General features: G+C 37.0%; 1 protein-coding gene across 1 annotated transcript; it reads right to left on the reverse strand.

Moving 5' to 3' along the window:
* Positions 1–1,033: 1,033 nt before the first annotated feature.
* Positions 1,034–6,426, reverse strand: LOC122747216 (guanine nucleotide-binding protein G(I)/G(S)/G(O) subunit gamma-10-like). The gene is made up of 2 exons (XM_043993380.1): positions 6,401–6,426; positions 1,034–1,307 (listed from the first exon to the last, which is right to left on the reverse strand). Exons 1-2 carry the CDS (start codon positions 6,424–6,426, stop codon positions 1,034–1,036), a joined length of 300 nt encoding a protein of 99 aa, XP_043849315.1.
* Between the last annotated feature and the right edge of the window lie 6,095 nt (positions 6,427–12,521).

Here is a 12,521-nt window from a genome sequence, read left to right on the forward strand (position 1 = left end):
GGGGTACATAAGAATAAAAGTATATAAACACAAACAGGTAGGGAGAACAAAATGTTAAAATCCAGTAGTTTTAAAAGCACAAATAGAACCATGAAGCAATTTTTTTTTCTTTCTTTTTTTTCAGTGCGGCAATTGGGGTTAAGTGACTTGCCCAGGGTCACACAGCTAGTAAGTATTAAGTGTCTGAGGCCGGATTTGAACTCAGGTACTCCTGACTCCAGGGCTGGTGCTCTATCCACTGTGCCACCTAGCTGCCCCTACCATGAAGCAATTTAATATCATGATATTGATCTTTCAAAACAAACTACTTAAGAAATAGTTACCATGTTTTGTGTGAAAAATATATCTTCTTTTTTAGAAAAATCAAGACACTGCTTGACTGGTAAAGCCAGTATTGTGCCCATGGGTTTGTTCCTTTAGAAAATCGATATATTTTTTTTGAGGGACAATGAGGGTTAAGTGACTTGCCCAGGGTCACACAGCTAGTAAGTGTCAAGTATCTGAGGCCGAATTTGAACTCAGGTCCTCCTGAATCCAGGGTTTGTACTTTATCCACTGTGTCACCTAGCTGACCCAGAAAATAGACATTCTTGCGGGGGGGGGGGGCGTGCTTGCTAGAAAATAAAAACCCTTAATTGTCTAGTCACAACAATTTATAACGAAAATAATTTGTTTCAAGTAAAAGAATGCTTTTCTTTGTTAAAATGTAGCCACTTAAGTACAAACAGGCTCAGTATTTTGGGTAGAGAAAGTCATAAATGAGTTATGAGAGATGGGCTGTTTTGTCAATAGTGGGATGATATGTGTGTGTGTGTGTGTGTGTGTGTGTGTGTTAAAGTAGAAAATATTTTATAAGTATTACCCAAAAAAAGCAAGGCAATCATTACATGTACATTTACTCTTTCATCCTTTATATACCTATAGACTTCCATTCAAAGCATTTGACTTCAGGAGCTGGTAATAGAAAGGATTCAAATATCTAAAAATTGTTTGGTCACACAAAAAATGTTTTCTTAAGACTCATAAGCAGCTCTTAATCACAGAATACTTGAAGGCCACTCCTTAGTGAACTTCTCCCCTGCCATAATATTAAAATATAGGACCTAAGTTCTGGAAAGGGGTTACTTCCTTCTGGAACTCCTACCATCAAAACATCTTTGCAAGCATTCTGCATGAAATATTGCTGGAGCTTGGAAGCAGCCTGAGAAATCTTGATTCTCTCCACCCTTACCTCCAACTTCAGCTGTTCTGCCAAGCCTTGCATGGTGCTAGGGCTGGAGCTGGAAGACAGGCTAGCAGGTGCTATCCTTCTCAGGAATGAAGCTGGGCAGGAGAGTTATCAGTTGTCTCCTAGAGGGGATCTGAAAAACCTCACGCTTAACTGAAACAAAGGTGGTCTGAACATATACACAAACACACAAAGTTTGGCCTTCAAACAAACTCAACAAGGAAACAAGCAATGGAACCAGATTAGTACAAAACAGAAATAATTAAACTTAGTAGCCTTGTGTTTGGTAAAACAAAAAATGCCGATATGTGTGACCATGAGAGGCATAGTTTCTGGGTAATTTAATCATTTTATTAATAGGCTGTCAGGTTATTAATAAAAGCATGGTCCATGGCTGTCTCTCAGACCAAAGACCCCCTAATGGCAGTGGAGATCACAGTTTATATATCCTTCTAACTGTAGGAGGTCCATCCCATAGCAATCAAATATAATTGGTTGACAAGATTTGAAGGTGTGTCATATTAAAATGAAGTCTGGGGGTATAGACTCAGGTCACTCAAATCTTGGTAAAAATGACATCAGAGAAAAAAATGTAGACCCCCACCCAAGTTGATGGGGGCACAACGGTTCCCATGTAGGTGTGGGGGTACCTATCTCTGTCCCAAGTTTTAGGGAACTTAGCTGGGATTTCTAATATATTGCTACTTATAAATTAGCGGCTATAGCACCAGTTTAGGGCATTAAGCATTTATTAAAGCATATTAAATATTAGTTTGTTTGGGTTGGGGGGGTGGTTTGTAAGGCAATTGGGGTTAAGTGACTTGCCCAGGGTCACACAGCTAGTAAGTATCAAGTGTCTGAGGCCAGAGAGAGAGATGAGGGTGGTCCATGAGCAGTATGTGCTGAGGTCAGAGTCCAGAGGACAGACCCTCTGGAGGGAAAGGTTTTAAGGTAGGTGTGGTTTTAATCTCTATTCTCTGTATTCAGAGTCTTAGGTCCAACTTTACTGACTCTGGGCTGGCCTTAAGAAAGGTCAGGCAAGGCTCTCTGGGTCCCTCAGAACCCCATTATTTTCTCACAGGACTTATATTGGGTAACAATGTGAAGGGAAAAAGGGGAGAAATTGAGTGATGCATTGACAAAACAAAAGGGGGGCAGTCCCCTTTAGTAAGTAAACCTTACAGATAACATACACAAAGGGAAAAAGTAAACAATGAAAAAAATGTCCATTTAAGTCTCAGGAATCTCATCTCATATCAGTTCAGCTCTTTATTCCAGGTGTGATCTCTGAGCAGTTCTTCCCCAGCTGCCTATCTTCATAAACTGGGTTGCTTTTAGAGATCCTCTTCCTCTATTAAAAATCTCCTACAAAATTGATCTTAACACAACTTTAAATTACTTTGCCAATAACCAGGTCAGATAATGAAAGTTAACTCAATCCTTTTGTCTTTATTATTAGAAAATTAAATTTGGAACCTTTTAGACTAGAGGCTTTTGTTTTTACTTGGCATTATTCACTGGGGTAAGAGTTCATTACTTGGCAAAAGCTGTTGAGAAAACTAGAAAGAAGTTTGACAGAAATTAGATTTAAATCAGCATCTCCCAATATATACCAAGATCAGCTCCTAATTGATACTTGATTTAGATATAAAAGGTCACATTATAAACAAACAAGAGAATCAGGAAAGGAAATATTTTTCACTACTATAGACTGGGGAAGAATTCATGACCATATAAAGCATAGAAAGGATCATGGAAAATAAAATGGACAGTTTGATTATGTAAAAATGGAAATCTTTTGCATAAATTCAATGCAGTTAAAATCAGAAGGGTAATGACTATCTGAGGGGGAAAAATCTTTACAAGCTTCTTTTACAACAGTCTAACATCTAAGATATATAAGGAGCTGATTTAAATATGTAAGTACAAGAGCCATTTCCTAGTAGATACATTTGGTAAAAGGATATAGCAGTTCTCAAAGAAAAAAAAAATTCAAACTATCAATTGCAACCTGAAAAAAATTCTCAAAACTACTACTAATAAATGAAAGGCAAATTAAAATAACTCTGAGGCTCCACCTTACTTATGCTAGTTGGCAATGACAAAAAAGGAAAAGAACAGTTGGAGGGGGTGTGAGAGAATAGGCACACTAATGGCCTTGTTGTTGGAACTGTGAATTGGTACAGCCTTTCTGGAAAGCAATTTGGAATTATACACCCCAAATGACTAATCTATGCATACCACTGCTGGGTCTATATCTCAGAGATCAAAGAAGGAGGGGCAGACACATATGTACAAAATATTTAATGTAGCTCTATTTGTTTTTAGCAAAAAACTTGAAACTGAGGTGTTCTTCGATGGGAACATAGCTTGACAAATTACAGTATATGAATTCTTGTTGTTGTTCAGTCATTTTGGTTCTGTCCAACTCTTCATGACCCCATTTGGGGTTTTCTTGGCAAAGATCCTAGAGTAGTTTGTCATTTCCTTCTCCAACTCATTTTACAGATGAGGAACTGAGGCAAACAGGGTTAAGTGATTTTCCCAGGGTCACACAGCTAGTAAGTGTCTGACGCCAGATTGGAACTCAGGAACATGAGTTACTGGCATACTATCCACTGTGCCACCTAGCTGCCCCCTGCTAATGCACTTTTAATTATAAAAGACATGCCAGTTTCTGGAGAGCGGAATTGAATAATCTCTGGAAGTTAGATCTGATTGTACAAATCCATATTAACCATGTCCCTTGGACTAATAGGACGAGTGTCTTCCCTGGGAGAGAGACTGAGGGATAGAACCACAGAGAACTTCACATTTCTTTGGAGTTATTTTTGGTGTTAGGTGAAGTGTTGAACCATCAAAGTGTTGAATTCCCCATGGCTTGATGCTTATTGGAACTAGAAGTTTGGTTAGTGTCTAGCAGTGCCACCTGGTGGTTAAATATTACTTATCTCCAAATGTTCAATCATCCCTGTCTTGTCTGCATCATACTTCCAAATTTACTCACAGATGTAAGGATTCCCTCATATCTGTTCATCTAAGAGGGAGGCTGGCATGCCTTTTGAGCATATACGCTTGGCTGAGAAAGAAATGTAAACATCATAGACTCCATCTAGGTCACTGCAAAACTGTCTCTTTCCTCCATACTTCACTGAATCAAAGAATTTTAGAGTGGGAAGACTCTTTAGTAGTTACCTGGCCCAACCCATACATGAAAAAACATCCCTTCTGCCACACTTGTGACAAGTACTCAACTGATCCTTGCCTAAAAACTTTCAATAAGAGGGAATCTACCCTTCCAAGGTTGTCCATAGCATTTAGAGAGATATAATAGGACATTTTTCTTCATATCAACCTGAATTTGTCACTGAAGCTTCCAAGCTTTCTTTCCTAGGTCTGTTTTTTGAGGTCAACCAGTAAAAGTTTAATCCCTCTTCCATATGACAACTTTTCAAATATTTTAGGACCTAATATCCCACCAGAGTTTTCCCCAAAACAAATATGATCAGTTTATTTAAGCAACTCTAAAATAACATGAATTTAGGGCCCTTTAACATTCTGGGAATCCTTCTTTGGACATTCTCCAGCTTATTAATGTTCTTTCTAAATTACAAAATACAGTACTGAACACATTACTCCCCAGATGTGATTTGCCAAGAGCAAAATATAGAACTATCATCTTCTTATTCATGGAAACTATATCTTTATTAATGAAGCCCAAGAACACATGAACTTAAATAAATCTCCCTTATCACACTGTTGATTCATTGAGCCTAAATGTTCACTAAAGCTCCCAATCTTTTTTAGAGAAAGCACTATGATTTTCTCACTTCATTTATTCATTTTTGTGTGGCAATGAGAGTTAAGTGACTTGCCCAGGGTCACACAGCTAGTAAGTGTCAAGTGTCTGAGGCTAGCTTTGAACTCAGGTCCTCCTGAATCCAGGGCTGGTGCTTTATCCACTGCACCACCTAGCTGCCCCTGATTTTTTCACTTTGTACTCATAGATCTTTTTTAACCCTAGTGTATTCAGCTCAATGTTCTAGATTAATGAAAAAAAATGCAAAGGAAGACAGCCTAGATGTACCAGACTTCAAACTATATTATAAAGTGGCAATCATCAAAACTATCTGGTACTGGCTAAAAAACAGAGTGGTGGATCAGTGGAATAGATTAGGTATACAAGACACAGTAGCAAGTGACCATAGTAATCTAGTGTTCGATTAGCAAAATCTTTTTTGGATTGTGTTGGTCATCCATTTGTTAGCTACACATTCCTGTTTTGTCTAATGTGCAAATTTTATAAACATGACATCCATGCCTTCACGTAATCATTGATAAAAATGTTCAGTAGCACAAGGCCCAGAAAAGGTGCCTGGGGATACTACACTAGAATTCTTTCTCCAATGTGACACAGAATCATTAAGAGCTACTAGTATTAGATTTTGGATTTGATTAATTTCAGTATTCTCTTGCCCACATGTCATCAAGTATTTTACAAAATAACATGGTATATTTTTTGAATATTTTGCTAAAATTTGGGTAAACTTTATCTGTAGCATTCTCCCAGTTTATCAATTTAATCCAACCAATCATTAGATACTGTGTGCAAGGAATGCCTTGTTAGGTGTTAGTACTGGGGATACAGACACAAAACAGAGAAGAGTCCCTGTCCTTAAGGAGCTTACATTTTTTGGGGGGGGCAGGGCAATAAGGGTTAAGTGACTTGCTCAGGGTCACACAGCTAGTTAAATGTCAAGTGTCTGAGGCAGGATTTGAACTCAGGTCTTCCTGAATCCAAGGCCAGTGCTTTATCCGCTGCGCCACCTAGCTGTCCCAAGGAGCTTACATTCTACTGAGGGTTACAATATGTGAATAGTTAAGTACTCGTACAGCATATTATGATGAGGAGGGAAAGAGTACCACTTAGAGGGATCAGCAAAGACTCCCCATAAGATAGTTTTAGGATGCTGCTAAAAAAAGGAAATAAGGTTAGTGTGGCATGATGTGTTCTTGATAAACCTGTATTGGTTCTTTGTAATCTCTGCTTCCTTTTCTAGGTGTTTGCTAATGATTTCTTTAGTAATGTTCTAGAATTTTGCCTAGAATCAAAGTTAAGCTCGTTTTTCTTCCCTTTGTTGAAAACTAGGACACCATCTGTCGTTTTCCAACCTTATAGTATCTCTCCCATTCTCCATGGTCTTTGAAATATCCCTAAGTGCCTCAGCAACCACATTCACTAGCTCTTTCAGTACCAAAGAAGGTAGTTTATCTGGGGCAGGTCACTTGAAATCAAGGGCAATTAAGTGTTCTTTGACAATTGTACTTATCTGGGGCATCAGTTCCCTATATGCTATTTTTGTTTTGTACTTTCTAGTCAAAAGACCATTTTCCTGGGCAAAGAAAATAAAAACAAAATAAAAATTGAACAACTTTGTTTTTTCCCTTTGGTTAAGTATCATCTCATCTACCTTATGCATTCAGTGTATGAAGTCATCTCAGTTCTTTATTATCTTGTTGGTAGCTCTCAGAACTATGGTGGGGGTTTCCAGCTTTGTAGTCGTCATTCTACTTTTCATCTTGTTAGCATCTTACTCTACCCTTTTCCTGATATTACCGACCTTCTCCTCTAGTTTTTCTCCTTTTGCTCTTCTCTCCAAATTTCTCAAGTCCTCCCAAAGTCTTTTTCACAAATTCAATCCATGGACTTGTTTGTGTTTCTAAAACCCTCTAAATATACTTAACAATAATTTCTTCAGCTCAAATTCTCCTCCTGAACAATCTTTTCTCATTAAAGCTAAGGGTAGTTTGCCTGTCAGAAATCATGGGTATTTCTGAACCAGACCTTAAAATATAGAGAAGTACTAGATTTAGGGGGCAACTAAGTGACACAGTGGATAGGGCACTGAGCTTGGAGTCAAGAGGACCTAAGTTCAAAATGGGCCTCAGACACTTACTAGCTGTGTTACCCTGGGCAAGTCACTTAATGTTTGCCTCAGTTTTCTCATTTGACAAATTAGCTTGAGAAGGAAAATGGTAAACCACTCCAGTATCTTTGCCAAGAAAACCCCAAGTGGGGTCATAAAGAGTTACACATAACTGAAATGACTGAACAACAATTGGATTTAGAATACTAGATAACCTAGTTTCATATTCCAATTCTTTAATTGAACTGATTTTAGGCCAACAACTTAATGTCTTTGGGTATTACTTTCCTGGGGGATTTCACTTTTATCTGTAAAATAGGGGAACTGGATTAGATGACCTTTGGGATTAATCGACTCACCAGAGTGCTCAACCTCCTTGCCAAGAAATTGCCTTCTCACATTGAAAAAATCTCACTTTCCTGATTGGTGATTCCCTCTCCAGATCACCGTTTCAGGAGGAACCCAGCCATGATCATCACTTCTGGCTCAAGTCTCTCCCTGAACTTCTCCACCTGCCTTGACTAGGTGCCCTTCTCTAGCTCTTCTTTAAGTGTTGTCTTCTGCCATTAGAATGTGAGCTCTTTGGAGGTAGAGACTGTCATGTTAGCTTGTATTTGTATCCCTGCCTGGAACATAGAAAGGAAGGAAAGAAACAAATATTTATTAAGCACCTACTGTATGCCACGCACTGTGCAAAGCACTTTGAAAATACTATTTCATTGTATTGTCATAACATAACTTTGAGAGGTAGGTATTTTCCACATTTTACATATGAGGAAACTTATGCAGACAGATGTTGTGATTTGCCCACAGGGTTACACAGGTACTAAGCGTGAGTCTCACTGTCTCTGTCTTTCTCTTTTATCCATTACTGGTCTAAATCTATAATCATATGATGGGTTCTTTTTAAAGTACGGAGTGATTTTACCAAGGACTAGTTAAAAAATATTTGTTTGGAGTCTTGAAAAATTAATCAGGATGACTATGACTTTTTGATTAGATTTTCAAAGAAGGGGGGGGAACCCCTCAAAAAACAAAAACCTAATTTGGCCTATATACCTGACAACTCTGGCACCACAGAAAGTATTAGGTATTGATAGTTCATGGGAGGCAGCGTTTAAGAAGAGTGCCAGAAATAATAATAATAATAGTAACAATAATAATAGTAATAACTCACATTTATATGTTTTTAAGATTTACAAAGTGCTTTCCCCACAACAACCCTGTGAGGTAGGTAGGTAAAATATTATTATCCCCATTTTATATACAAGGAAGCAAATATTCAGAGAGATTAAGTATTCTGCCTATCATACCGATAAAATTATTTTGTAAATCTTAACTTCAGAACAAGTGCTTCACTATATCACACTGCTCTTCAATTAAAGCCATAGCCTCAGACACCCATATACCGATACATAATATGGGCAATAAACAAGCTGAAATAGAGATTTTAATGTAAGGAAGCAACTTTGACCTTGTAGGCATGATGCTTAATGGGATGGCATTTATGACTAGAATTTGACTCTGAAAGGGTATGCCCTTATTGAGAAGGAACAGAGTAGATTAAAAAGGAGGGAATGCACCACCCATCAATAACATAAACTCATGACAATGGCAATTGTTGGAAAGGCTATGAGAAAGCAGGGATACTTTTGCATTGCTGGTGGAGCTGTGAATTATTCTAATAATCATTCTGGAAAACATTTTGGGACTCCAAAAGTAACCTGTACATACACTTTGTCCAAGTGATAGAATTATTAAACATATACCCCCAAAGCGGTCAAATACAGTGGAAATAAACCTTATTTACAAAATTATTTATAGCAGCACTTTTTGTTGTAGGAAAGAACTGGAAACAAAGTGAGCGCCTGTCAATTAAGAAATAACTGAACCAATTATGGGATACACACATATACACATATATGTGTGTGCACGCATTATATATGTGTATGCATATATACATGTATATGTGTATATGTGTATATATATACATATATTATATATAATGAATGTAATTGCATTGTAAGAAAGGATGAAAGAGTCAGATTCAGAAAAGCTGGGAGAACATATGAACTGCTACAGATTGAAGTGAGTAGAGAGGTTCTTTTTAGGGAAGGGACTGTTAGTATGATAGACATGCAAGAAAAAGAGCCTAACAAAGAATTAAAATACATAGAAGAGAACAAAACAAAACAACCATGAAGAGCACTATTTTGATCTACTTTGTTAAATTATATTTATGTAATATTCATTAAAAAAACATATTTATTCATCTACAATCCTTTTTTGCTCTTTGTATAATTGCTAATTATATTTGTAGTTAAGTTGATAAGAAAAAAGAAGAATACATACTTATAGGAGGAAATTTGGGTGCCCCCAAACAAAAATATGATGGAGGCATTTGTGTGTGGGAAGTAGAAAATAAGTGATCTTGTCTTTTTTTTTTTTTTTTTTTTTGCAAGGCAATGAGGGATAAGGGTCACATAGCTGGTAAATGTTAAGTGTCTGAGGACAGATTGGAACTCAGGTCCTCCTGAATCCAGGACCAGTGCTTTATCTACTGTCCCCCCAGCTGCCCCCCACAAGTGATATTGTCATAATGATAATAGCTAGAATTTAGATGGTACTTCAAGTTTTGTGAAGTGTGTTTTATATGTCATTTAATTTGTAGTAGACAGATCTCATGGACAAGATGAATTAGATGAGAAGTTTGGGAAATCTATCACAAATCTTAGTATGCAAGTATGCTGTTGTATTGATGAGAAACTTAAATTGTCTGGAAATCTTCTGGGCCTTTCTCTTTGCCATTACAGTTGATAAATTTGTGACTGGTCTAAATAATTTCATCCTTTAAAAGAAAGAGAAAGTATCAAGATTACTAATATGGACAATTCTAACCAACAAGGAAGAACTGATTGCTGGAGTAAAAATGATGGAATCTTTTGGGGAAGTATTCATCTTAGAATTTGGGATTTAGAAATCCAAGTCTGATATACATGTTAGATTGTTGGAAGTTGATGGGCAGATTTTAAAGTGTTCAGAGAAAGAATGTCTTAAAATCCTGTAGGGAATCTTGTGTCCTTCATGTGAAAGCAGATGGAAACGCATTAAAAAAATTTTTTTTCCCCTCTTTGACAATTCCTTAATCTGAAGTTTTGTTTTCTTTGACTGTTCTCTCTCACAATCTAGCTAATGTGGGAATATTTTCCATGACTACTCATGTATAACTTATTTTGAATTGCTTGAGTTCTTGTTGGTGGGGGGTGGGAATGGAGGGAGGAAGAGAAGTTGGAACACGAAGTTTTAAAAAGTTGATGTTAAAATTTGTTTTTATGTATATTTTTGAAAATAAAATTCTATTTATTTTTTTAAAATCCTGTAGGGAAAATCAGACTAGAATGAAATCTTGAAGACCTAAGAAAAGACTTAGTAGAGGTGAGATAAGATAGCTTTTTTGAGTATCTGAAAGGTTATCTTGTGGAAATAGGATGCAACTTGTTCAGTTCAAGCCCAGGGAGCAGTACTAGGAATAAAGCATAGAAACTGCAAAAAAAGCCAATTCAGTCTTGTTGTAAGGAAAAATTTCTTAATAATTAAAACTATCCAAAAGTCAAACAGACCTCCGTGGAAAGTGGTCTTTAAGCAGATGCTGGACAAACACGTGTATTTTATATCAGGGATTCTTGGCTGGGTGCAAATTAGACTAGATGTTCTTCTCTCTGGTCCCTTCTAATCTTTAGATTCTGGGAAATTGAATCCTTCAAAATATTATCAACTATACAATCACTGTATCAGGGATACTTACCTAGACATTAGATCATACAAAAGATTTAGGAATTTTATGAGTGCAGGTTTGGTACGAGTCAATACTGATATAGATCAAAATATACGATGCGTTCTTGGAATTACAGTGTTCAGACTAAAAGTACTATTGTATTTTGCACAGGTCACATTTTACAAAGGACAATGACAAACCAGGTTGTCTGGAGGTGTGTGGCCAGAATAATGAGAGGTCTGGAAACAATATTACGCGAGGACCAACTGAAGGAACTAAAGATGATTAGACTGGAAAAGAGGTGGCTTGGGATGGGGTAATGTTAGCTATGATCAGTTATATGAAGAGCTGTCACATGAAAGAGGGAATAGACTTACCAAGTACTAGCAAGTGGAAGTCACAAGGCAGCAATAATTAAATAATTAATTTTGTCTCAAAATGAATGGCCTGCTTTATAAAGTATAGGTCTTAGAATAAATTTCTTGTAATCATTGAAGTTTAGATGACTGTTAAGGATGTCTTGGTTAAAAAAAAAAGGATTATTTTTCACAGTAAGAATATTATATGTAGTACTTGGCTTCCTTTTTCTGCTATAAATTTTCTAAAAATTCCTCTTTCTGAGAAACATAAATTCCACCATGGGGTTTTTTGTTTTGTTTTGTTTTGTTTTTGTTTTTGCAGAAAATAGCAGTTTTTTCCTCCCTCAGGCAAATAAAACTAGCTAATGAGCATTCTTGCACTGAGTGTATGTTGGGCTAATCCTTTACTGTGGAGGAGGGGTGCTATTTGGCTTTCTTTCTACTTGAAAAGGGAGAAATTGAAGATCTAGCTTATGGGGGATTTGGTGTTGGAGGTGTCTGCCATAGCTTGGGACTTTCTAGACTAGTATGGCCAGTTGCCATGGGTAAGTGTGGAGTAAGCATTTAACCATTTTTATCTAAATTAGTATCTTTCCTTTGCAACTAGTAAAGTTATTATAGTTTCCTACTGTATTCTAATCCTGAGCCTAAATCACTTGACAAGCCTGAGGAAGCCTGGCCTAGAATATTACCTGAAATAGCATATCCTGGCATTCCCATTCTTTTTTCAAGGCCTGTGGGGAAATGCTACTACCTCTGATTGTCCTAGAACTGACCCCTCTGCTTCTCTAACACTTCTGTTTGTACTTGTCTGGTGGCACTTATTACATATTTGTACCTTATTTCTACTTGTCTGGTGGAACTTATCACATATTTGTACATTACTTATATATTGATCTGATCATGTATCTTTTCTCACTTAACAGGCCATACCTATATACTTCTCTCCAATATGAAATTTAATTGTTATTAGGGATTCTTGGTATGAAAATTCTTTCCCCTGTTGCAAATTAAAAGTCTTAGAGAATTTTCCAGGGCACTCTGGGAAATGACTTGGCCATGGGCACACAACTGGTGTGTGACATAATTAGGACATGAACCTAGTTCATGACTCCAGGACTGTTCTCCTATCCCTCTACCACACCACCTCTACTTAACACAGCATTCCATAAAAATATTTGATTTATATAACAATAAAATATAACATGAAATCAGATGAAACTGATATGATC

Source organism: Dromiciops gliroides, chromosome 3 (assembly GCF_019393635.1).
Source record: "Dromiciops gliroides isolate mDroGli1 chromosome 3, mDroGli1.pri, whole genome shotgun sequence".
NCBI lineage: Eukaryota > Metazoa > Chordata > Mammalia > Microbiotheria > Microbiotheriidae > Dromiciops > Dromiciops gliroides.